Raw genomic sequence first — 27,057 nt, forward strand, 5'->3', positions numbered from 1 at the left:
AATAATCTCTAAGGTCTTTTCAGTACAAGGCTAAGGCAATGAATAAATTATAATGTTTTGTGTGATCTGTGATCCATCAACAGCCTGCATATATCCTCTGAGATTTCCTCTTCTTACACTTTTGTCATTCACAAACACTGTCATGCTTCTGAAAACATAATGTGAATTTCAGTAACTACAATTAGCCTTTTTTGGGGAGGGTATTGTTTTACTGAAAGCTCCCTAACAGACACTGACAGCTGGGTACCTAAACACATTTGTACTGTTAATTAGTACGTGACAGAAACTCTGAACAAGCCAATATACACATTAAATGAATTAATGATCATTTCAGTATGAACATGGTCTCATCTGTTAAATCTTTGGATTTATTTATATATTCCATCAGCACCTCACTTTTACCATGAAAATGTTTCAATCTGGACTAGCTGTCTAGCTAATTTTAATGCCTCTCAACACGGTGCCCCACAGCGGCTATCTTGGAGAAGCAAGAGCAAAGCTGCTGTGCTTCATTGCCTCCCTTCTGAGATTGCTGTTAGCTTACATTTCATAAGTACCAGTCTGATGACAACACTAAATAGATTTGAATGCTCCAGAGATCAACAAGATGAGGTAGAGAAACACAACACAATCTGTCCTAATTAGTTCATAGAATCTTCTATCTTTTAGTGTTAATCAGGCATCCAAAGAGGAGGAAAACAAGGCAAGTGGTTAATGTTTGACTCTTTGCAGTCTATATTGCTGAAAAATAAACATTTCCTTAAAAGCCCAGGTTGGGCATGGTAACACATGCCTGTGATCTTTGAATCTGGCAAGCCAATGCAAGTGGATCTCTGTGAGTTTGAAGCCAGCCTGGACTACATAGCAAGTACCAGATCAGCCAAGGCTACAGAAACTCTTGACTAATAAAACAACCTCCCCCCAAAAAAATCCTTCTAATTAAGAAGCCAGTTTGAGTTCTGTTATAGCCTCCTCAGTCTGTTTTTAATCTAGAGGAAAATCACAAGTTTGAGAATCTAATTTCATATTTAACTTGAAGTCAAAGGTAACAGTGAAAGTCATAACCTTAAAAAGATGTAATACTCTGGTTTCTCTTTAGGTCTTATAAAAATGTGGATGGCCCTAGGACTATCTCTATCTACTTCATACCCCTGAAAAACAAGTCTTAGCATATCTGATGTATTTTAAGCCTTGAACTATATGCAAAGGCATAGCTGTAATGAGTTTAAATCAGGACAGCTGTTACACATCGAAAGGAAACACCAGTGGTGAAGCAGTATTTATTAATTCCAGTAAGATACAACTCTATATGTCTTTTTATAATGGTCATGTTAATAAGTTTAAGGCATCTCAGGTTAGGATCCCAATTTGGCCAAAGCTTCTTAAGACAAATCTTAAAATATTGCACATATGTGTTCTTTTTTTTTTAAGCCAGTCTGCATTTTAAGTGGATCAGAGAACAGTTTTTAATGAAAAAAAAAAAAAAAGACTCATCTCAAAACGCTGGGGCCGATTTAGGAATGAAAGTTCCAAGGAACAAAGTGCTTCATACACTGACAGACAAGAAAACCTTGCTATTTGAACGCATTTTGTAATACAATCATGAACGAATTTTGTAATATAATCAATCAGATTGCAGGTTCTAAAACTGCTCATATCCAGTATGATGGCGCTTGAGACCAATAAAATAAGCCAGCAACACTAGAGTAAGTACTCCTGCCAGGGCTGCTCCCACTGCTATGGGCACAAGGAAGTTGTCTTCATCTGCACTGCAGTCTTGAGCTAGATGTGGAGAAAGGACAATTGAGAACAGAAACAATGACATTTCAAATGTCTCCATTTTAAGTTAAAATGACAGCACTTCCCAACATACAGATTTTTACAGCAAAATAACAAGTCATTGGCATTCATTATCAGTAAATGAGATGTTCCCCAAAAGTGATCCCTTAAAAAAACAAAATACAAACAGACAAAAAACCCAAACCAGCACTTTTACACAGTCATCCCTCCATAAAAAGCAGTCATTGGGGGAGAAATATGTATAGCCATCACATACTCTCAGGCTTCTTACAGAAAATAACAACGAATAAATATAATTTGATTTCCCTTGATCAGCCTAGAGCTTTCCAAGCCAACTATCATATTGAATCCTGAATGTTACAAGGTACTAACTCACCAACTGAACAGCTATTTCAAGCTGACAAGAGCTCAGTGCATAGTATGTGAGCTCACTTGGTAATGAGCAAAGATAATTACCCCTATTGGCATAACTTTTGGCTTCCTGATGTGTATGTAGTCTAGGGAAAGAGGAATACTTAGTCACTGCTGGTAGGAATATAAAACTGGTTTAGCCACCATAGAAATCAGCATCAAGTTTCCACTGGAAGGAAGAAAACATGAAACTGGAAAGGAGACTGTTCAGAAAGGGGCACGTTGATAGGGATGGGAGAAGACAAAGGTTGCATGAGAGAGTAATCAGAACACAATATATAGATAATTCAAATTGTCAAAGAAACAAAAATCTGAAAAATTAAAAGGAGAAATACCACACATACAGTGATCCAGGACTTCTAGTGTTGGTTATGTATCCACAGGAAAGTAATTCAGTATATCAAAACAAAACATCCTAAAAATAGAATTACTGTATGATCCAGCTATACCACTCCTCAGTGGTATATATTTGGATACATATCCAAAAAATAAAAAATCAACACGTCACAGAAATACCTGCACATCTATGTTTATTGCAGTACTAGTCACAAGATATAGTCAAGACCTAACGTAAAGGTCCAACAAGTGAATAGATAAGGAAAGTCTGTTATATATACAAAATGGAGTTTTATGTAGCCATAAATAAAAATGAAATCCTTCCATTTGAAGGAAAAGTGTGGAACTAAAATTAGCATGCTAAGCAAAATAAGTCAGCCAAGTCCCCCTTTTTTATATGCAGATTCTAAATGTGTGTGTAAGTACAAAGGAGACCATGAAGGGCAAAAGAGCTTCTGAAGAGGCAGATGATACAGATGTGTGGTATATACGCAATGTTATATATACGACATGAAAGCAGAAGGGAGGCCATTTGTCAAGAAGGGATAAGCAAGAGGGCAGCAGGCAGCAGGAAGGACAGGGAGGACACCAGGGAAGGAAAAATGAGAGTATAATGGTATATATATATATATATATATATATATATATATATATATATATGAAAATGCTATAATAAAACACTGTATGCTAACTTAAAAAAATAATATGTGTAGTCCAGTGTGATAATCAAACAAAGAAATCAGTGGTTAGAAATGCAAGACATTCTATAGTTGGGCAAGTAAAACACAAAGTATCATGGAAATCATGGCAGTGTTTCAGGGACCCAGTCTACTCAGCTTTGTTACATAATACACCTTGGAAAGGTGACATTTGAGCAGAGTTTTAAGACAAGGAATTAACCATGCAGGTAGGAGGCGGCAATGCAGGTGTAAGAAACAGTGCAGACAAAAACACAGAGGGTAAGAAAACATGAAAGTCCAGGAGCAATGCAAGGGGGGTGACACAGAACAATGGATGGGCTGGATGGAAGCCAGAAAGAGGGTACTTAAGACCAGCTCACTCTTAAGTGGTTCTGCTTTATACCAATGGAAACAAATAGCAACAGGAATTCAAGCACAGTACTTGTTTCAGAATTGTAGATGGAAAATTGCAGGTAGTAAGCTAGGAGCCACCTCTATTGATAGCATCCAAGTGACCAATGTAATTCTCCTGAACTGGGTTAATGAAGTGTAGATGCAAAAGGGAGAGACCACAGATCCATTTAGAAGGCAAAATTGACAAAAATGGATGTAAAGAGTGTAACAGGCTGCAATAACAGGATGGTTTCCAATTCTACACTTGAGTGGTTACGTAGATGGTGGTGCCATCCATTGTGATAGTAATCCAAAAGAAAGAAATATGAATTTTAGTCCTGTTGCATTTGTAGTTACTGAGGATGAGTGGGATAGAGAGTGAAAGGGGATATGTAGAAGGGGGAGATACTCAGTTTTGGATTGAATTTAAGATATCTGAGTCCCCAGGTATACCATTCCTGAGTACATACCTAAAGGGGTGTATCCTACCATAAATACCTGCACATCTGTATCTATTGCTGCACTATCCATAGTAGTAAACAAATACATAGTAGGAACTAGCCTACATGTCTACAAAAAAGGGACTAAAGAAAATGTGGCACAAATACACAATGGAAATGAAATCATTCCACTTGAAGAAAATTTGATAGAACTAAAATTAGCATGTTAAGCAAAATAAGCCAGACTCAAAGACAAATCCCACATGATTACTCTCCTACTCAGATACTGTGTTTTAATTTGCATATACAATCATGAAACTAGACCGTGGGAGGGGAAAGCTATTTTTAAGGGAAGAAGGGTGTGATACAATATATGTGACAAGAAAGCAGAGGGAGGGAAGGGGAAAGAGCATCAACAAGAATGAGTGTGTAGGAAAATGTTGTTATGAAAACCCTTACCCTGTGTAGTTTTTTAAAACACTAACAAAACAAAAGATGTCTGGGTCCCAATCAAAATGTCTATAAATTAGGACAAGTAAAATGAAAAGGGTCCATAGAGAAAACCCCTAGGAATACTAATATCTGAAGGACAAAGGTATTAAAAAAAGTAGGAAATGCAGATAGAAGATGGTATCACAGATTAGGAGAGGGAGAGCTCCAATTAGTATGGAAGAAGAATTTAATATATTATAGGATCCTGAAACAATGAATATTGGATCTAGCAATGTGGTGGATAAGGTATGAGTCAAACTGCTGCAGAGACAAGTAAATGGCAAGTGAATAGCTAGTGATCAGTCATGACATAAAGGACTAGGGAGAAGAAAGTCATTTCTATACAATTAAGATTCAGAAAAAGACAGTACTTAGAATAGGAACATAAAGAAAAGGTGGCATGTGGAATAGATAAATATGTTTGTAAGATGAGATAAATGTTCCTAAAATGAGGGGAGGAAAATGTCCATAAAAAGAGCAGGGCTAATGTTTCTCCCCCATTATCTCGTGGGCAAAGTGGAGTTTGCTAGAATGTGTGTTCCGTGTGATATCTTGGCAGATTAAAGAGCAAATATAGAGTAACAGCTCCCCTTTATGAAAACATCTGAATTTTTAGATCTCAATGTCTTTAATTACCATCTTCAGTTTGAAGAAATAGTTATATTTATTGAAAAATCAAGTAAATTTTTTAAAAGGCCAAGGCTAATGACATGTTGAAGATGTTCAATGGAAGGCTTCCTAGGATGTAGGAGGAATGAGATTCCAGAAGTACTTACCATAAAAGGAAAAATCTACTTACTATGCCTGCAGGGAAGGCTGGAGAGACAGAAAAGACACTTGCAAAGATTCACAAAGAGGATCAGGATGCTAAAACACCACTCATGTGTATTACCCACTCCTTGCCTCGTGTTGCCTGGAGTTTTCCTCCAGGCACTTTACTCTACCAGAGGCTGATAAATCACGTAGTTAAATACATTTACTAGGATTGTGTCAAAACAAGAATGAAGAGGGTTGGGGTTAAGAGCATTGGTTGCTCTTCCAGAGGATTCGGGTTTGACTCCCAGCATCCACATGGCAGCTCACAACCATTTGTAATTCCCATTCTAGGGGATGCCTTGTTCTTCATTCCATATTCGAAGGGCACACATGTGGTACACAGACATACTTGTAGGCAAAACACTCATATACATAAAAAAAAGAACAAATAGGCTGAAATGCAGTTCTGACCATGATCGCAATCACAAAATGTGCCAATTTCTTTTCTGACTGCCAGCCCCTAGGAAACAAGATGCAAACCTGGAGTCTACAGACATTCTGACGCTGACTCTGGCTGCCAACTTGATGGTCATTTTAAACTGGGTTCTACTAAGAACCCAGAGAGTTGACAATGCTGGATTTGACTTGTGAACAGATGGTAATAAAGAGTTCCCAGTTAGCTCCGCCCCTTCAATTTCCCAAATTACCACCCAGCCTATAAACTACTAGGTGGCACATACCATAAAGTATTATGCCTTAGATTGAATACCTCTTGGACTCTTAAAAATTCATTATTAGATTAATTTCTTATTTTGGCAAAAGTCTCAACAGTCCTCTCTTTCCCAAATTGGGTATTTGACCTAGTACTGAGATGACTTTCAAAAATACTGCCAATAAGGCTTTCATGTAAGACAAATATTTCCAGAGCAGATCCAAAAGGCAATTCCACTAATACAAAGACCTTTCTAGATGCTGTCACTTACTTAAAATGCTCAATTAGTATGTGAAGTATTAATTTATAATAACTATTGATTTTATGAATTCAACTTTAAAAGTATATAGGTAATTGAAACAAATTCTGATTTAAAAAGAATTGTTTTACTCTTTGTTCTTTGTTTTTGAAACAGGGTCTCATGCAGTCCAGATTGGCTCAAATTCAATATTTGGCCAAGGATGACCTAGAAATCCTGGTCTTCTGTTGAGATTATGAGTGTGCTCCCCCACTAAAACAGTTAATTTTAATGGGACTGTGTCATGAAGAAAAGAAATACTCATTATGTAGGTCAATTTGACCTCAGCTATTTGCTTAATGTACATTTAATACTATAGTGAAAATGTTTCTGAGAAAGGAAATAAACTGTCTTTGTGGGATTTTCTTGAAACAGGGTCTCAGCATGTCATCTTGTTTGACCTTAAACTCACTATGTAGACCAGGCTGGGCTTGAATTCACAGGGATCTGCCTGCCTCTGTCTGTCTCCCAAGTGCTTCAGTTAAAGGAGTGTGTGACACTGTGTCTGATTGTTGAGATCCCCCACCCCCGGCACTGGGCTTGAACTCAGGGTCTGATACATGCTAAGAAAGTGCTCTATCACGGAGATACACCCAACTTTGTGAAAAAGTTTCCAAGCCATGAGAGCAATAAAAAGTTTAAAGATTAAAAAGTTTCATGGCCATTAAATTTTCATTGAAGTTACCTATAGAGAAAAAAAATAAAACCCTACTAATCTTCAATTTTCTACTGAGAGACCTTTCAAAGATAATTTTCAGTCTAAGAATTAGAAAACACTTATCTATCTATAAAAAAATGAAACTCCTCTTAAAAACTAATTAAGATTGTTTTTTTGAAAGAGTCACTTCATGACTCACCTTCTAATGTAACATCTTATTTATGCATCTTTTAGATCTATATTCAAAACATTTCAAGTATATTACATGAAGCTGAACAGATACTTGAGACTGGTATGGGAAAGACGGCTCAGTGGATAAAGTTCATGTTATTATGTAAGCATGAGGAACTAAGTTCAGATGCCTAGCAGCCACTATGTGCATCTGCAACCCCAGGTCAGCACTAGTGGATCCAGGAGCACTCCGGCCAAGTGGTGTAGCGGAAAGAGTGAGCCTCAGGTTAATGAAGACTGTCAGAAAAACTAAGGTGGAAAGCACACAGGAGGAAACTTGACCTTGATGTAGACTTCGGGCCTTCACATGCATACACATAGACAACCACACATACATACATACATACACACACACACACACACACACACACACACACACACACACACTATACACACATGCAAGTACACGCGCATGTACACCACAAAAATATTTGAAGCTATTCAGTATAACATATATGTCTACACCAATTTCAAAGATAAGATATAATGATTAGATAGGAATTTAGCTACCCAGGTAAAAGAGAATAAAAGAGAAATGAATCCAAGACAATTTAACTTTACCTAACAAACAGATGAAGTGCTACAATCTTAAAAACAGATTAATCTTCTAAGAATTCCTCCTGGCAACACGCAGGAAATATAAGATGGTGCACTGTTCGCTGAGTTTAAGTATGCACTTGAAATAAACCAGGTGGCTTCTTATCAGGTTCCTTCTAAAATACTCAGTGGTGTATATATCTTTTCTGAAATGGAAGGTACTAATCAAAGAAGTAAGAATAAGCAGAATTTTCAAGCCTCTAATCCCTAGATGAAGAAAACGGTGAGGCTAACATCCCCGAAGAAGTTCAGCAACTTGGCCCGAGTCTCCCACAGTAGCTAACAATCGTGTTGAGAACTGTGATAATTCACTGCAATCCCAAGGCTTACCTCAGGAACCCAGGAGAAACATGCCAGCTGGGTTGCTGCGGTGTCTTGTATGACATACTAATATGACTGAGAAATTACATGGAGGTTTTCGAGATAATCTAAAAGACAGATGGTGTTATGGATATGAAATGCTAGCCTCAACTTAGGAATTGAGAAAAGTGTACCAAAAAGATGTTCTGAAGCCAGGCATTGGTGGCGCATGCCTTTAATCCCAGCACTGGGTAGGCAGAGCCCGGCATATCTCTGTGAGTTCAAGGCCAGCCTGGTCTACATAGCGAGATCCAGGACAGGCACCAAAACTACACAGAGAAACCCTGTCTCGAAAAACCAAAAAAAAAAAAAAAAAAAAAAAAACACTAACAAAAAAGATGCTTCTGAAGCTTTTACTATGAAACTAATATCCTAGATTACTATTTTCCTGAGAATCTGACTCAACAAAGGTGCTTACATTAACACATGTGGGACGGACACGGGGACACACACACACACACACACACACACACACACACACTCCTTATCACAGACTTGCCAAATCAAACCATCCAGACCTGCAGCCTAGGTAATTCTTATTCTGCAGCCATCCTTGTGTCAGTCAAGCCTTACATATGGGATTTTTCTTTCCAGACAGAGCAGCACACAAACAAAATTTATTGAAAACTATCTAGTTCTACTCTTAAGCACTTCTTCTAAGGTCATTTTTTTTTCTGTTTAAAACTGCCATCAAGTAATATACAAGCCTTCACTTTAACCAATGGGAAAAAATGTGAGCAAATTTCCTTAAGAAATAAAAGAATCTTTATTGATTTGATTTAGAAGCAATGCTGGGCAAACAGACAGGCAAACAGCTGAGAAGAGATATGGTACATCAACTAGCACTTTAAACATTTGAAGAAAAAACATGGAAAGTACTTACATGGACCAGTTTCTTATACAAATGCTAAAGCATGGAAAAACATCCCAAATCAAATAGAGTATTACCATCAAGGCGCAAAACCATTAAAACCAAACCAAACAAAAATAGAAAAGATACAAAGACAGTATGTCTACAGGAAATAACAGTATATATAGCAGTACATAAACTGGCCCATGTAAAATCCAAAAATATTTATTGAAATCAGATCTTTCTATAAAACAGTGCTTTGGAGGTATTTTAATATGAATCCAATATACAATCTAAATGTAAAAACTTTTAGAAACATTAACAGCATTAAGCCAGTGCTACCCACTTGTTCCAATTAGTCTTTTTAAAAAGCTGTTTTGTTGATTCATGACAAATGTCTGATACCTGTGCTCTTAAAAGCATAATGCTTTCTTTTAAGATTAACAAGCTTATGCTAAAACACAGTTTAAATGGAAAAATATTTTAAAAATCAGATTTGTTTCATTTCTAACAAGTGTTTTAAGCTGGCTGTGCAGTTCCCTGTTGTTCTAGGAGATGGTTAGTCAGGAATATGATTCTGAACCAGTAAGGTTTTCAGCCTAAGTGGAAAGCAAGTTAAAGTGACACAATTTCTGTCACTCCTATATAACTCAAAAGACAGTTACAGACATACACATGCTAACATGCAATTGCTTATATATGTATGCATATGTACCATGTATTCAACATTAGCATTTTGGAACTCAGACAGTTCTTCATTTTCTCGTGAATGAAAGGCATATAATCTGTCCTCCACAAATAACAAGAACCTGCTATATATGGCTGCAGATCAATATTTTAAGAAATGTTTGCTGGGTCATACCAATATGTATGTGTGTATGTGTACATGCATGTATGTATGCATATATGTATGAAAGATCTCCTAGAAGCTGCAAGGAATACACGATGTGTTAACTATCAGGCTGAAAGAATTTGCTCTCATATAAGCATTAGGTGATGCACAAAAATGAACAACTGGTGCCATCTGAGTACAAAATTAAATACAGAAGTACCACAATGAACAGTAACAATGTAAGTTTTGGTTATCACAGAACCATTTAAACATGAAGCCAAAGTAGTCAATGCTGGAGCAGTCAATGCAAACTGGAAATGAAGAATGTGTTAATGGACTAAGGCAAGACCATGACTTTTGGATTAGGTACAAGCTATTTTATGAGTGTAAGTGCACTTCGTTATCTAGGTTCTGAGACATACTAACATATCTTCTTGAAGAAAACAAGAAGAAACAAAGCACATTACCACCACCAAGGAAGACTGGAAGGTTCAAGAGAAATCTGCATTCATCTTAGTGCTGCATGTAGAGGCCAATTTCTGGGTACAAAGCACTAATGCCCTCATTTGGCATTGCCTAGCAATTATCTCTAAAGCACCTAAAAACAGATTGAAATGCCCAGTTGGAATTGCCTTGTGTCTTGCAATTTAAAAGATTGAAATATCCAGTTTTTTGTAAAAAAAAAAAAAAAAAAGATTAAATAAAAAGATTAACATCTATTCTAAAATTTAAAAAGCTTTTGTGTTTTGTCATTTCAGCCACATTAAATACAAATGTATTCAAAAAGGGTAAGAAAAGAATTTACTGGCAGGAGCGTGATACAGCTGGGCTCTGCTCAAATCTACTGATATCTCTCTCTTCATAGGTCAATATGGAGCAATGCCAAAGTAGCTAAGTCAACCTGCAAATAAAAGTCACAAACAATGCAAAAGGAGCAAGTACAAATTCCTGAGATCATGTTGTCCAAAATCAACCTCATGCAGGCAGAGAAAACCTGCTTTTTCCTACACTGTACAACTTCTCATCAAAATTTGTAAGTCAAGCACTGCAACACAAATTCCAGCCAGTGAAACAGAACTTGCAGTCCAGGTAATTTTGTACATGCCTTTTGCTATAGAAGTTTTAAACTCCTTGGTCAGGGAAACCAAAATCACATGACTCATTTGTAGTTGACAGTATTTGGGAGTCTTTTGTTTAAGTTTGAAATCTACCATATCACCCAATCTAAGAGCAGGACTGTAACTAAATGTACCTTCAATAGTATTACATACAGGAATTTGTACTTGCTATATTATTTTGTAACAGAGATCACATGTGGATTAGTGTTACAGAGTCTGATATCCAGCATAACTCTTTCTTCTGCCAATTAGGTAAGCAATCACTATAACGATAATCAAGCCTGAAAGACCAGCACCAACTATAATTGGTATTAGAATGGTGTCATCATCCAGCGAACACTCCTGGGCTGTAGGTGAGAAAAAGTGTGTAACAGATAATGAGTATAATAAAAAAAATGTCTAAAAGTAAAAGATGTTGACTCAAGTCAGAAAGGCTCTTATAAAATAAATTTCAACTAACAAAGGCAGGTATATTTTTAAGATAAAGTATAGAAAGTGATAACTGGTTAAAGGTAAAATCCTAAAGTGTATTCGTCTTTTCATTTGTGAGTACATACAAAAATATTCCTATGTGTGAATAATGAAAATCATGTGATACACACACTGTGTTATAGTTCTAAGATGGGAGAATTACTTTATCAGCCCATGTCTACAGAACCAGTTTCACCTCTGAGTGGAAGAGTGGACATCTCTGGGGAGATAAAGAACACCAGGGTAATCAATGAACTGAACAACTGCTGGCTCTGGAGTTCTTTAACAATGGGCGTCAGCAAACTACAGCCCATGGGCTAAACCTGGCTGAAGAGTTAAAAATAACATGAATAATTTTAAATGACTGGAAAAGAGGACAGTCTTTTGTGAAACATGAAAGTTGCATGAAATTCAAATTCAAGTTTTACTGGAATGCAGCCACACTCATCTGTATGAATTGCCTAGGGCGGTTTCCAAACTACAATGGCAGAGTTGAAGAGTTGTGACACACACCATATGACCTTAAAGCTCAGTTTAGACTTTTTCTCAAAAAGCTTGTTTTTTTGTTTTGTTTTGTTTTGTTTTTTCGAGACAGGGTTTCTCTGTGTAGCTTTGCGCCTTTCCTGGGACTCACTTGGTAGTCCAGGCTGGCCTCGAACTCACAGAGATCTGCCTGGCTCTCTCAAAAAGCTTGTATGTCCCTACCTTAAAATATGTGATCTGAGTGGGTGGAAGAGTTAAGGAACTAGGACCTCTTACTAATTTGAGTGTGTTTACTACATGTTTTATCAATCTGGCTCAGAATAGCAGGCCAGAGGGACTATTTTTTCTATTTATAGAAAGTAGTCTGATCTAATAAAATCCAATCAACACTCTTCAACCTGACTGCAATTCTATTTCCTCCCTGAATACACTTAAGTATTACCTGGGTGTTATATTTATAGTTACCCACAACCAAGAACCTAGTTCCACAAATAGATCATGCATTCAATATCAGTATTAAATGGTCTATATCTCTCTGGCACCCAAGCTTTCAAAGTAGGCAAAGAGCATAGCTCATCTTGGGCCACTGCCAACTAGATAAATAGACCTGAACTGAAAATAATACTGCAGATGACTTTAAATTCTAAACACAAAATGATGTAGGGGAACTAAAGGAAGATTTAAAAAATAAATCTATTACAGGATCAAAATGATGAAAGTAATAAGCAAAAAAAAAGAGGAAGAAATTGGATTATTTTGGTTTTTGTGAAGCAGGATCTCATATACCCCAGGCTAGCCTGGAACTGACTATGTAGCCAAGGATGACCTTAAACTCCAGATACCTCTGCCTTAACTGCCTGAGTACTATGATTATAAGCCTATGTTACCACTCCTGGCAAAGGAAATGGACTCTTGAAATTTTTTAAGTTGTGATTAACCTTTCTTCCCACAAGAATGGGAGGGTAAAGGGCCTGGTCTCTTTTGGACCCATGTAAGGCCGACTAGGTATTTGGTACCATAGCTTCTCCATTTACTTATTAACCTCTAGATTAATTGTTTGAAAGGATAGGGATGACTAGAATAGCTCTGCTCAGCAAAGCTCTGCTCCACAAACCCCCAATTTTAAGTAATTGGTTTAAAAGCATAAGTCACTTAAGGAATTTGCTGTACTTTTTTTCTGTCATACATATTTTAATCTGCAATGCCAAATACATCTTTCATATTCACACAAATACAATATAATGAACCCTACATGAGGATTTCATTAAAAACCTGAAAAAAGCCATCATTAGTCCAAAGTAGGTCTTCAAAAAGCTTTATTTGAACTAAGACTCTCTAAGTCATTTTTTGGCTAGCAAGACTAGAATTCATGGGATGTGAGCCTTTGCGACCACCCTTTATCTTGTGTCTTAACCAAACCAAACTGTTTTCATTTGGGTATGTTTTCCAAGAAGAGGTCCCATGAAGGCAGATGTAAGGTACTTAAAGCTGCTGCTCCAAGTGCCAACCCCACCCAAATTCAACCCTAGGGGAGCATCTGTTTCTTAAAAGGGATCTTTAAATACTTCAAATGATTTTCAGAATTTCAAAAATTACATCTACTTTGAACAAAATGATAAGCCAAATGAAGTTACACGATTCGTTTGAGGCTGTGAAAACTTTTATCAGAATCAAGAGAAGAATTCATATTTCTTATGTTCATGTACAGAATCCCCATGACTCAGAGGAAAGTCCACCTGTAGGGTGATAGAACACAGTAAATAGTTTGCTTGATTCTTACCTGTAGAATACTTTCCTTCGGTCACATTAAAAGGTTGCACCTTTAGGTTAAAGGTATTTATCTGAAACGTTCTAGACACTGAAACAATCTGCTCTTTGTTGCACATATAAGAACTTCCCAGAGGGGCATCCCAGAAGCTAAGGTTGTTATTTGAAACGCTGAAAGCTGCAGGAAAAAAGGCAGGTTAGTTAACTTCTTAGTCTATCAACACAAGAAAAATGAGACAGTCATTAGGGTTGTGTCTCGTGTGTGTGTGTGTGTGTGTGTGTGTGTGTGTGTGTGTATGTATGTAAATGCACCTGGATGTGTACATGCATGCAGTGATGGCCAGAAGATGATGATGATGATGATGATGATGATGATGATGATGATGATGACTGTGTGTGTGTGTGTGTGTGTGTGTGTGTGTGTGTGTGTGTGTGTGTGTAAATGCACCTGGATGTGTACATGCATGCAGTGATGGCCAGATGACATCCTTGAGTGAAGACAGGGATCCACCTGTCTCTGCCTCCCCAGCACTGAAATTGTAAGTGCAGACCACCACACCCACTTTCTTTCACTCTGGTCTTTGTGCGTGCGAGCACTTGAACAACTGAGCTATCTAGCTCCCTAGCACTTTCTTGAGGATTTTCAAAATATGGCTCTGACCCCAAAGAAACAACTCTTGCCATCACTAAGTTCACTTAACTTGTTTGTTTTATTTTGTTTGATTTCTGAGACAGGATTCACTATATAGCTCAAACTGACCTAGGGCTCACTATGCATCCCAGGCTGTCCTCAAACTCATGATCCTCCAGTCTCTGTTTCCTAATGCTGGAATTCCAGGAATGCACCACATCCACTCCCTAATTTTTCCATAAATGCTTCTGTAGTCTAAAATTTAGTCATTTCCTTAACATCTGCATACTTTGAAAAGATGATTCTGCAAAGGAGATGATTCTACAAGGGATAGTACACTATAGCCCTACGTTAGATTTTAAGTTGTGATCAAGAAATACTTTTTACATAGCATCTTCTACTTCATAAGACATGATCTGGCCGGGCAGTGGTGGCGCACGCCTTTAATCCCAGCACTCGAGAGGATCTCTGTGAGTTCGAGGCCAGCCTCGGCTACAAAGTGAATTCCAGGACAGGCTCCAAAGCTACACAGAGAAACCCTGTCTCGAAAAACAAAAACAAACAAAAAGACATGATCTGGTCATAAGCTAATTATCATTTCCACTCCTTCCATAAAACCTACACTCTTCTCCCCTAGGCCAATGCTGTGCTTACCTGAGCCATTAGCCAAATACATGCTGACATTCACTTCCTTCAGATAGAATCGGTTTTCACTTTTCTGTTTGAAAAAGAGCTTCCAGTCAATAACATATCACAGCTGTCTTAAAAAAAACAGTTTTTTTTTTAAGCCTAGAACTCACAGAAACTGCCTGCCTCTGCCTCCCAAGTGCTAGGACTAAAGGCGTGCACCACCACACCTAGCACTTAATTATATGTATTAATGGGGCTCAGCGTGGTATTCTGATACATGCATACAGTGTACACTAATCAAATAAGGGTACTTGGCATTCCCTTCACCTTCGAACTATTAATGTTTGAAGCTTTGATGTCCCCTTTTCTAGATCTTCATAAAATATAAAATAGGGTACTCTGAATTAATTATCCCATTGTGGAATACTTACTGTGTCTTATATACCTGTGTCTTATATACCTGCAGGATAGCAATCTAGTACTATTATACAGATGAGGAAACCATATACATCAGCCAGCAGTATAAACTACAACTAAGTCTTGTCTCTAATTGTAACAAAACCATTTTCCAATGCATTTCATTTCTAAACTCTTAGACCACAGTACGGTATTCAGGAATTCTTGGATATAGGATGATTCATCTCCTCTGTTTTATTCTTCTTGTCACTTGCTGAGTCCACACTATCACAATGTGACCTTTTTTGGTTTTTCGAGACAGGGTTTCTCTGTGTAGTCCTGGCTGTCCTGGAACTCACTCTGTAGATCAGGCTGGTCTTGAACTCAGAGATCCACCTGCCTCTGCCTCCTGAATGCTGGAATTAAAGGCGTGTGCCACCATGCCAGGCTCACAATGTGACCTTTTAAATGGGTGCCCTGTTTTCAGATCCTCCAGTTCTGTTCTCTTATTTTCTTTTTTTTCTTTTTTTTTTTTTTTTGGTTTTTTTTCGAGACAGGGTTTCTTTGTGTAGCTTTGCGCCTTTTCCTGGATCTCACTCTGTAGCCCAGGCTGGCCTCGAACTCACAGAGATCCGCCTGGCTCTGCCTCCCGAGTGCTGGGATTAAAGGCGTGCGCCACCACCGCCCGGCCAGTTCTCTTATTTTCATTACTATTATCTATTTTATTTGCTCACCATATTGATTTTTCAATACTATTACCTTTGCATTTTATTTTTGTTTTCTAACCTTCATAGTTTGCGGCTGGAACCCAGGGCTTATTGCAAGTAACATGCAAGTGTTATTCAATTGAGGACATCATCAGGCTAATGTTCATCTACTAAAATTTTTACTACACTTATTTAGTGTGTGTACATGCATGAACTCATACCATGGCATGAGTGGAGGTCAGAGGACAACTCATGGGACTTGGCTCTCTCCCTCCACCATGTTTGTTCTGGGGATGGAACTCAAGCTATCATCACACTTGGCCCATCTTGCCCATTTTTATTTTTATTACTTATTTGTTTTTGTAAGACAAGGTCTATTATACAACCTCTGGCTGTCCTGGAACTCACTATGGAGGCCAGACTAGCCTCAAACTCACAGATCTGCCTACCTCTGCATCCCAAGTGCTGGGTAGTTTCATTTTTTTATTAACATACATTCTACTTTTATTTTGTCTTGCTATGTAGCCTTGGATAGGCTGGAACTTACTATGTAAACCAAGCTGACCCCCCCCCACCTCTGCCTCCCAAGTGCTGGATCAAAGGCTTGTACTACCACATGCCACTAAATATATTAATTATATGTATTAAGAAAAGGTTTGTCTACATATACAGGAATGTACTGGATCTCACTATATAGACCAGGCTAGCCTAGAACTCACAGAAACTGCCTGCCTCTGCCTCCCAAGTGCTAGGACTAAAGGCGTGCACCACCACACCTAGCACTTAATTATATGTATTAATGGGGCTCAGCGTGGTATTCTGATACATGCATACAGTGTACACTAATCAAATAAGGGTACTTGGCATTCCCTTCACCTTCGAACTATTAATGTTTGAAGCTTTGATGTCCCCTTTTCTAGATCTTCATAAAATATAAAATAGGGTACTCTGAATTAATTATCCCATTGTGGAATACTTACTGTGTCTTATCCAGTGTCCCTCAACCTAGCCTCCCCTCCCTATCCATTATCTTTCTGAAGCATTCAACTGATAAACCAGCCATTCTAATAAGTGCTTAGTATACACAAAGTAATATATCTAAGTGTTTCATGGAACTAACAAGTTGAACTGGACTTGTACCTTGCCCTCCTAGTGTTTGTAATCTGCCAAGACAGATATATAAGAAATTAAATACATAGCTCAGTGGTGGAGGGCTTGCTTAGCATATATGAGCCCTAGAGTTCTGTTCCCACACCAACCCCACTGGCCCTTAGACTGGAAAGAAAAGATACACAAATAAGCTAAACCTGTTAAAAAAGAAAGTAGCAAGTTAAGAAAACTGACAGGAAAGAAATTATTTCCGCCAGGTGGTGGTGGCACACGCCTTTAATCCCAGCACTCGGGAGGCAGAGGCAAACGGATCTCTGTGAGTTCGAGGCCAGCCTGGTCTACAGAGTGAGTTCCAGGAAAGGCTCAAAGCTTCACAGAGAAACCCTGTCTCGAAAAAAAAAAAAGTAAAAAAAAAAAAAAAAAAAAAAAAGAAATTATTTCCAATGAGGGAAGATGCAACAGTCATGCTAGCTAAGGAGGGGTCGGGGATTTGGGGTGGGCAGGATTTGGTTACAAAACAAGTGGACAAAGGATATGTTTGAGAAGGCAATAGCATAAGCAAAGGTAATGTACACACTTGAGAATTAAGTGCCAATCATTGTTCTTTTTGTATGTGAGACAGTGGAAATTGAACCTAGCATTCTACCCACGTTGGGCAAGCATCCTAACACTGAGCTACATGTTCGCAGCCATTTTATTTGCTATTTGAAACAGGGTCTTACTAAGTTGCCCAGACTAGCACTGAACTCATGTAGCGCAGGCTGGCCTTGAATTTGCAATCCTCTTATCTCAGCTTCCCAAGTAGCTGGGAGTATAATACCGATGCCACTAGCCCTGGCTCCAATACCTCTGTACCACTGATGCTATTATTGTGCCCAGTTTAAGATGAGTCATTCAAGCACAGAGTTGCTAAGTGACCTCCCTCACTGCTGCCAATTAGTAATCAGTGAGCTGGAAATTAAAACCCAAAGTCCAGCTACAAATATATGGACTGGTTACTACTGTGCTCAGACTTCAGAAGCTATGCCTGAAAGTCAGAGTGAAGGAAGCATGCGGTCCAGGAAGTGAAATAAAGGCTACAAGAGCAGAATGCACTGAATGGAGGGAAAGGCTTGAACCGCCCTTCTGCAGAGTTTAGATGTTACCTTGTTGGCAAAATAGAATCAGTGAAGATTTATGGGGAAGAGTTGTGCTTTAGGGAGATGAATCTAAAGGAGATAAGGAAGATGTGAGATTTTTTGAACAATCCAGGCAAGCAGTAGCACAGCTGGAAGCAGACCTGAGGCAGAGAGAGGGGAATGAAATGAAGAAGACAGAAATTTCAGTAGCAAGCATAATGGAGGGTTTGATGTCCTCTTACACATCCTTCCTCTGTTGAGGCAATGCCTCTGCCTGGCATTAAACACGCCACACGCATCATCCTCCCAAAAGATCTTGACCGTGTTCCTTTACCCAGGGACAACCTCTCTCTACTCTTCCACTTCTCCTCATCCCTGTATGTACAAACCTGACCTATTCCTGAGTGCCCTCAAACATCATCCCTTCCATTAAACCTTCACCTCCTCTCCAGCCAGGACTAACCTCTTCCCCTCCTCTTTGCTCCCACAGCACTTTGTGCTAACATCTGGCCTGGCACTAGCATGTAGATAGGTATACTTGCCTAGCATTTGTGAGGCCCTAAATTCAATCCCAATCAAGACAGAAAGAGAATGAGGAGAATAAGGGAAAAGAAAGAATATGAATAAAATATGAATGACTATCTAGAAAGGCCTTTTCTTGCTGTATTGAAGAGGCTGGTTCTTTTTTGTTTATTTTGTAGTTTTTGCAGTGCTAGAGATGGAACCCCAGAGCTTCACATTTGCTAGGCAAACACTTGACCACTGAAACTCCACGTATTTGGACATTTTTAGTAATAATTAGGTGGTCACGTATATACATAACAAAGGATTTACTTGAATATTGGGGAAAAGATTTTTGTCAACATTTCTAAAATAAAACTGTTTGATATAGTCATGATTTACTCAATAAATAGTCTATTAGAAAAAAGATTATACTCAAGATAATAACTTCAAATGTGAAATGACATACTGACATTTTTTGTTGTGTGTTATTTTTTTGAGATGGTGCCGTACTACATAGCCCAGGCTAGCCTTAGACTCTTGATCCTCCTGCTTCACTATATGTAGATGTATACCATCTTGCCTGTACAACAGATACTGAAACTATATCCCATCCCTACATATAGTAATATGAATTGAAAGCAAAAGTGGTTTTTAAACAATTATATAACAGTTCTGCTCAAACTGTTCCCTCACCTATAACTATCTCCTATTCTTCATTCCCATTTGCTACTATTGCACACATACATCCACCAATCACACAAAATTAAGACTAATAATTGCTTCTGAGATGGTAGAAATTAAGATCCCCAGTTATTGCCGGGCGGTGGTGGCGCACGCCTTTAATCCCAGCACTCGGGAGGCAGAGCCAGGCAGATCTCTGTGAGTTCGAGGCCAGCCTGGGCTACCAAGTGAGTCCCAGGAAAGGCACAAAGCTACACAGAGAAACCCTGTCTCAAAAAACCAAAAAAAAAAAAAAAAAGATCCCCAGTTATTAATGGATGCTAGCAAGAAGTAGAACAGGTATGCCTAACTGCTCACAGTTCAGCTCTTCACATAAGCATGAGCAACAAAAACCTGAATGCTGGCACTATAAAGGACTGTGATTTAATGAGTCAATGTATGTACTTACATAGAGCCTACATATAACAAGAAAACTGTCCCTCAAATTCTCAGAGGATTAGCACCAGGATCCACTACAGATACCAAAATCTAGGATGCTCAAGTCCTCTTTTCAAAATGGTGCTATTTGCTTATGACTTACATGTCTCCTGTACACTTTCAATCATCCCCAAATTATTTATAACCCTTAAATATAAATGCTATGTAAAAGGAATAGTGTATTGTTTACATTTTAATAACAAAAACAAAAGTCTGTGCATTTTCACTATAAATGCAATTTTGTTGTGGTTCTGGGACCAAACGCAAGGTCTTGAACATTCTAAGCAAAAGTGTCTGCCACCAAACTTGAACTCCAGGCCTTTTTACTTAATACTGAATCAAGGTTGGTTTAATCTGTGTATGCAGGACCTAGAGAAACAAACAGCTGACTATGCTCATTAATGCTAGCTATTACTAGTACAGACACTATTATAAAGAATCTTAATGAGGACCGGAGAGATGGCTCAGCAATTGGAGCACTGGCTGTTCTTCCAGGACCCAGTTCAATTCCCAGCACCCACATGGCTGCTTGTAGCAGTTTATGGCTTTACTTCCAGGGGATCTGGTGCCCTCACACAGACATTCATGCAGGCAAAACACTAATGCACATACTAATATATATCTTTTTAAAAAAGAATCTTAAGCTGGGCAATGGTGGCACATGCCTTTAATCCCAGCACTCCAGAGGCAAAGGCAGGTGGATTTCTCTGAGTTCAAGGCCAGCCTGGTCTAAGAATTCCAGAATAGCCAAGGCTACACAGAGAAACCCTGTCTCAAAAACAAACAAACAAAAAAAGAATCTTAAACTATGAAAGATTTAAAATGTTATGTGTAAGCATGAGAATTGTTTAATAATACTGAAAAACATTATCATAAAAACTAATTAAATATGGAGTAATTATACAGTTAGGGTTTTTTATGTGAGTTCATTCTTGCTCCTACATTAGAGTATACAGAATGGCAGAATGGCAACTTTCTACGACAAGAGTTCAGCCAACAGACAGTTGAACTAACAGAGATGAACAGGGATAAGCAAGCTTTACTTTCTAATTAGTGTTATATGAAAGCAAAGCCAAATACCCCCCACACATACTTACCACTGTTTAGACTTTCAAGAGTACTTCTCAGAGAAAGAACTTAACTTTAGAAAACAGCTGGTACTCACCACAGCAAAGATAAAGTCAAGATACTTAATTTGGCTGTTGTTCAGCCTAAGTTGAGCAGTTTGAGGAAGACATTTGCCGGTGAAGTCAGTTGTAGCAGGGTTGATGTTAAAAATGAAAGGCACCTTCAGGGGAATAAACAGAAGGAAGGTATAGATTAACTAAAAGTCCATAGCAAAGCCTTATACTCTGATAGAACGAACATCAATGTAGAACAAAAACACCTTTGTTTCAATACTTGAATTCGTGGTGTCTTACTTTCACAAGAACTTGGCACAAGCCCTCAAGCTATGACTCAGTCGACTTCAACAATAACAAGAAGGAAGCTTCCTCAGTAATGAGCCAAATAAAAACACATTTTTACAGAGCACAAGAGCCATCTGTCTGGCTTGTTTCAATCACAGGATCCTGAAAATGGGATTTGTTCATTGGCACTCCCCCTGGTGCCCCAATGAGGTACTGCAACCAAACGAGTACTTGTGCATATCTCTGGGCTCTGACTCATCAAATGGCCTTGTTCCTGCACACTAACCTACAGTGTGGTTCAAAGAAAAGGGTGAAAGAGCTTTGGTTTGATTTTTAATTTTTGGTGGTGTTGGGATGGTACCCAGGGTCTTATGCGTTATCCAAGTGCTCTACCACTTAACTCTATCGCCATTCCCAACTTAACTATGTATGCTGAGCTACTGAAGGCTGATAGAATCTAAACCATAAAGAAGTCTTTTAAACTGGCAGGTTTGCTGCTGGCCAAGATGCCTTGAGGGTGACATTAACTCTTCATGGTTATAGTCATTCCAAACTAAGAGTCAACACTAAATCTGCATTTAAACTTGAATCCTTCTAGTAAGTTCTCAAGTGCATGGTAGGCTATACATTACTTGAGATGAAAAATTTTTTAAAAAGTTTACTGATAAACAGACGACTTTACCTTCTCCTCAGTGATGTTGAGCTGCAATCCCATGGTAGCCAGCAGACAGGTAGTATTGCCATTAGTAACGTTATAGTTTCCAACCTTTGGAGTTGGAGTAGGTGTTGGAGTTGGAGTGGGTGTCGTAGTAGGAGATGGCACAGTAGTGTGAATAATGGGTGCTACAGTGGTGACAGGTATGTCTTTCTCACACACATTTTCTACAACAAAGGAGAAAATAAGCTATGGTGTCTTGTCTTCTTGCTTTATTAGGCCAGGAGAGAGCAAACTACTTCCTAGAGTTAGGTTCCCACAATCAACAAGAGTTAATTCGAGCAAATGAAGACCTTGGTGGTATAGTTTTCAAGTGGATGAAGCAGGGATTCTTAAGCTGTTTCATATACAGATAATCTCTTGTGAGTTTTGAGCAGAGTACACAAACTCAGAACACATCAAAAGGTTGTAGCTACTGCAGTACGGCCACATACTCTGCTTTTTCAGGCCCACAAAGGCCTTTATTTCAAAGAGCTTCACCTGCCTCTAATGGGAAATCCATAGCATGTCTGAAAACACCCCACCCCAGCTAAAGAGTCTTTTTCCTTCCAACATACAACCACTGTGATGAAGGATAATGCTTACTAAAAAAGTTTCAAAATCATTAAAGGATCTAAATACAAAGGAATCTTTTATTTCCACTACCCCTACAGAAGGTTACAGGCATTTAAATCCCTTTTTAGGAAGTGTTAGTAGTTTTCTAATAATGAATATGAAATTATTACATTTCCATTAAAAAGCACATAAAATTATTTTCAAATCAACTTCTAAAAAGTCAAGGTTAGAACATAGAAATCTAATTTCTAAACTTTGGGCACAGAACTGCTAAGAGCACACAGCCAAGCTATTTGAGGATTTGTTCAATGGTCAGGTTTTATAAGCTGAAAACATCATAGAAAATATTTTTAAAAGACTATTCCAAAGGATAGATAAATGGATCAGCAGTTAAGAGCACTATCTGTTCTTCCAGAGGACCTGAGTTCGAGTTCTAGCACCCACATGGTGTTTCACAACTGTGCATAACTCCAGTTCCTGGGGATCCAACACCAGGTATGCATATGGTGCATAGACGTATATTCAGGCAAAACACTCACACAAAAAATTTAAAAACACCAAAAACAACTATTCCAGAGCCAAGCATGGTGGTGTATGTCTTTAATGCAAGCAGTCTAAGAAAGAGTAGATCTGCTGGGCGGTGGTGGTGCACACCTGTAATCCCAGCACTCGGGAGGCAGAGACAGGTGGATCTCTGTGAGTTCGAGGCCAGCCTGGTCTACAGAGCTAGTCCAGGACAGGCTCCAAAGCTACAGAGAAACCCTGTCTCGAAAAAAAAAAAAAAAAAAAAGAAAGAGTAGATCTCTGGAAAGAGTAGATCTCTGGGAGTTGGAGGTCAGCCTGAGGCTGAGGACATACCTCAGCTGGTAAAGTGTTTGTTTGTTCTGCAATTCTGAGACCTGAGATAAAACCCCAGAACTCCTGGAGAAAATCTAAACATGGAGGCATATGCTTGCAATACCAGTGCTGAGGGAACAGGTGGCCACAGGTAGATCACCACAACTCATTGGATAGCAGCCTAGCCTACTCAGTACTTTCCAGGCCAGTGAGATACCCTATGTCAAAAACCCATGTAGAGTGGACCTGAGAAATTATACCCAAGGTTGACCCCTGGCCTCCAGTATGCACACTCGTATTCTCTCTCTCTCTCTCTCTCTCTCTCTCTCTCTCTCTCTCTCACACACACACACACACACACACACACCCCACATACCATTCCTTGTATATTATAAACTTGCAACTGAAATTACCAGTAAGAATGACTATCACGCCAGGCGAATCCCAGCACTTGGGAGGCAGAGCCAGGTGGATCTCTGTGAGTTCGAGGGACAGGCACCAAAACTTTACAGAGAAACTCTGTCTCAAAAAACCAAAATAAAATAAAATAAAATAAAATAAAATAAAATAAAATAAAATAAAGTAAGAGCCATATAATATAAATCTATACTTTAAGGACTCACCTTTTTTACTCACTGTGCCATTTTCAACAAAAGCTTGTAGGTGAATATGCCAATAGCGCTGAACCACAGAGTCCGTGTCCAAAATTAATAAACTATTGCACCTGTAGATGTTATTCAATGGAAATTTGATTTCCTGAAGACTGTTGTTAACAGGAACACTTCCTATAAAACAAGATTAACAATGGTATTGCCACGAAGACATGAGAAACTGTTAATATATTTATATTAACGTATAAATGCATGTTTTCTTTTCTTCTATGTCAAGTGATAAAATGTGGAACATGTTGGAAGGAATGACAAGTTCACTGAGACTGAAACTGTAGGGAGCAATAAGGGTTAAGAAAGAAAGTAGTAAGACTGGAGGGATGCCTCAGTGGTTAAGAGCACCGACAGCTCTTCCAGAGGCTCAGAGTTCAGTTCCTGGCACCCACATGAGATCTGACACCCTCTTCTCACCTCTGTGGGCAGCAGACACACACACACACACACACATACACTCACTCACACACACGTGGTACACAGACATACATGCAGGCCAAAGACTCATACACAAAAGAAAGTCAAAATCATAAAGAAACATTCTTTAAAAAGAGAGTTTTACACTATGTGATCTTGACAGCCCCACATCAGTTTTTTCCTTTTTTTAACTTAAGATTTTTTTCATATAATATATTTTGATCATATTTTCCCTCTCCTAACTCCTCCCTGATCCTCCCCACCTCCCTACTCACCCAACTTCAGGTTCCTCTCCCTACTCCCTCTCTCAAAACAAGCAAGAGTACAGCAAGGAAAATTGAAACAAAAAACCAGAAGTGTCCAAACAAAAAGTCCACAAAGAAACACACACACACACACACACACACACACACACACACACACACACACACACAAAAGAGCCCATTTTTTTGCTGGCTAACTATTCCACTGGAGAAAAATGATTTTTGTTGTACCAGCAGGTATCAATTTCAAGTAGTTTCTTGGTTAGGAGTGGGACTTAAAAGAGGAAATAAGATCTAATTTAATTTAAGGACTGTAACAAATATGCAGCAATAGGCAGAGCAAACCCCTACCTTTTAATTAACAGGGGAAACAGAAGGCCAATGAATGGGCCGCTTAGGTGAAAAGTGAGAGTGGAAGGAAGGGGCTTGCCAACTCTGAGAGGAAAAAACACAGGTCAAATTAAAAATGCCTCTCTAGGTAAAATAGATAGGACTTAGTGACTGTAAAAAAGGAAGAGTGCTGAGAACGCAGCTCAGTGGGTAGAGTGCTGGCCTACAGGTACACCAGAGGCCCCAGGTTCAATACCCAGCACCCCATGTACTGAAATCCTGCCACTCCAGAGCTAGAAGCTGGAAGACTGGGACTTCAAGTTCATGCTTGGCTTCAGCTGGCTACATTACAAATGACAGATCCTTCTTTCTTGGCCTCCTAAGATGGCTCAGAGAGTAAAGCGACTTGGTGCACAGGCCTGGTGACCTGAGTTTAATTCTCAGGATCTACATAAAAATGAAAGCAAAGAACTGACTCCACAAAGTTGTTCTCTGACTTTCACATACACACACTACGACACACACACACACACACACACACACACACACACACACAACAGTGATGATGATAACTATTTTTCAAAGAAAGGATAGAGTTGGATTAAACATAGATTTTTGTAATAAATCTCTACTTTTGTGCTACCATACACAAGTATGTTACATCAATGGTAATTTATTTATGAACTTCTTCCTAGATGGAATTTAAAGATGATTCCGGCCAGGCGGTAGTGGTGCACACCTTTAATCCCAGCACTATGGAGGCAGAGGCAGGTGGAACTCTGTGAGTTCGAGGCCAACTTAGTCTACAGAGTGAGTTCCAGGACAGCCAGTGCTGTTATACAGAGAAACCCTGCCTCAAAAATCCAAAAATGAATGAATGAATGAATGAATAAATAAGAAAGAAAAATAAAGATGATTCCATTTCAAGAAATCTTTAGGTTAAAAAAAGTTATACCACTGTAAACAGAGTTTTTATTGGAATGCCTATAGTGAAACTGCAAAATACTGGTCTAAATGGCTTAGTCTCTTAGAGAAGCAGAAAAGAAGGTATTAATGATCATTAATGGAGGTCTGTGCCTCTCCATCATGGAATAAGGTAGCCACTTAATGCTATCTTGGTACCCCCTAATGGACAGATGAGGTGCGTGTTTTTTAAATTTGAATTTGTTTTGCTAAAATTGTCTCCTTGTTATCAAAAAGGAACAGATGTGAACTAGCTACATAAAGACAAACCTCAAAAAACAATGAAGGGGAAACCTGGCGTGGTGGTGCACACCTTTACTTCCAGAACTCAGGAACCAGAGGCAGATGGATCTCTCTGCATGTTTGAGGCAAGCCTATTCTACATAGTTGAATTCCAGGCCAACCAGAACTACTTGGTGAGACCCTATTTCAAAAACAAATAAACAAACAAACAAAAAATGATGGGAAAAAAAAGAAGTTCTACACATATCAGAGTTATACTATGAAACTATATAAAAATTACAACTATTATTTATGAACATAGATAATACATACAGGAATACTACACCCTAAAGTTATAAGGCTGGTTGCTTCTAGCAGGCTGGAAGGAAAATGGAAGCAAGGAGTACCTTAAATGTATCTGTAAAGTTTTAGTTCTTTAAAATAATGAAGCACTCATTTTAAAATTACATTTATTAGGCAAGACATATTTCTTTAATCCCAGTATCCAGGAGGCAGAGGCAGATAGATCTCTGTGAAGTGGAGACCAACCTGGTCTATACAGGGAGTTCCAGGACAGCCAGGACTATATATATAGTGAGATTCTGTCTAAAACAAAAAAAAAATAGTTCTGGGGAATGGGTCTCTGTAGGTCTGCTATATTATTCTCTTGAATTTTAATCATGAAAACATTTTTAAATAGCAGCTTCAAGTTACTTCAATTAGTAAATGCCTAAAAATTAGTATT

At 38.6% G+C, this 27,057-nt stretch overlaps 1 protein-coding gene across 2 annotated transcripts in view; it reads right to left on the reverse strand.

Annotated features, from left to right (window-relative positions):
• Nucleotides 1–1,266: 1,266 nt before the first annotated feature.
• The window catches only part of Lamp2 (lysosomal associated membrane protein 2), a 45,463-nt gene continuing 19,672 nt past the window's right edge, over nucleotides 1,267–27,057 (reverse strand). The window contains exons 4-9 of one of the 2 annotated variants that reach the window (XM_059250284.1): nucleotides 24,079–24,240; nucleotides 22,031–22,230; nucleotides 21,105–21,227; nucleotides 14,971–15,034; nucleotides 13,699–13,863; nucleotides 1,267–1,782 (exon numbers count right to left, since the gene is read on the reverse strand). In XM_059250284.1, the coding sequence (XP_059106267.1) occupies nucleotides 1,643–1,782; nucleotides 13,699–13,863; nucleotides 14,971–15,034; nucleotides 21,105–21,227; nucleotides 22,031–22,230; nucleotides 24,079–24,240 (854 nt within the window). In that variant the 3' untranslated portion in view covers nucleotides 1,267–1,642. Of the gene's footprint in view, nucleotides 1,783–10,553; nucleotides 11,312–13,698; nucleotides 13,864–14,970; nucleotides 15,035–21,104; nucleotides 21,228–22,030; nucleotides 22,231–24,078; nucleotides 24,241–27,057 lie in introns of those variants that run through there. The other variant, XM_059250285.1, reaches the window with a different exon arrangement.

Source organism: Peromyscus eremicus, chromosome X (genome assembly GCF_949786415.1).
Source record: "Peromyscus eremicus chromosome X, PerEre_H2_v1, whole genome shotgun sequence".
Classification (NCBI taxonomy): domain Eukaryota; kingdom Metazoa; phylum Chordata; class Mammalia; order Rodentia; family Cricetidae; genus Peromyscus; species Peromyscus eremicus.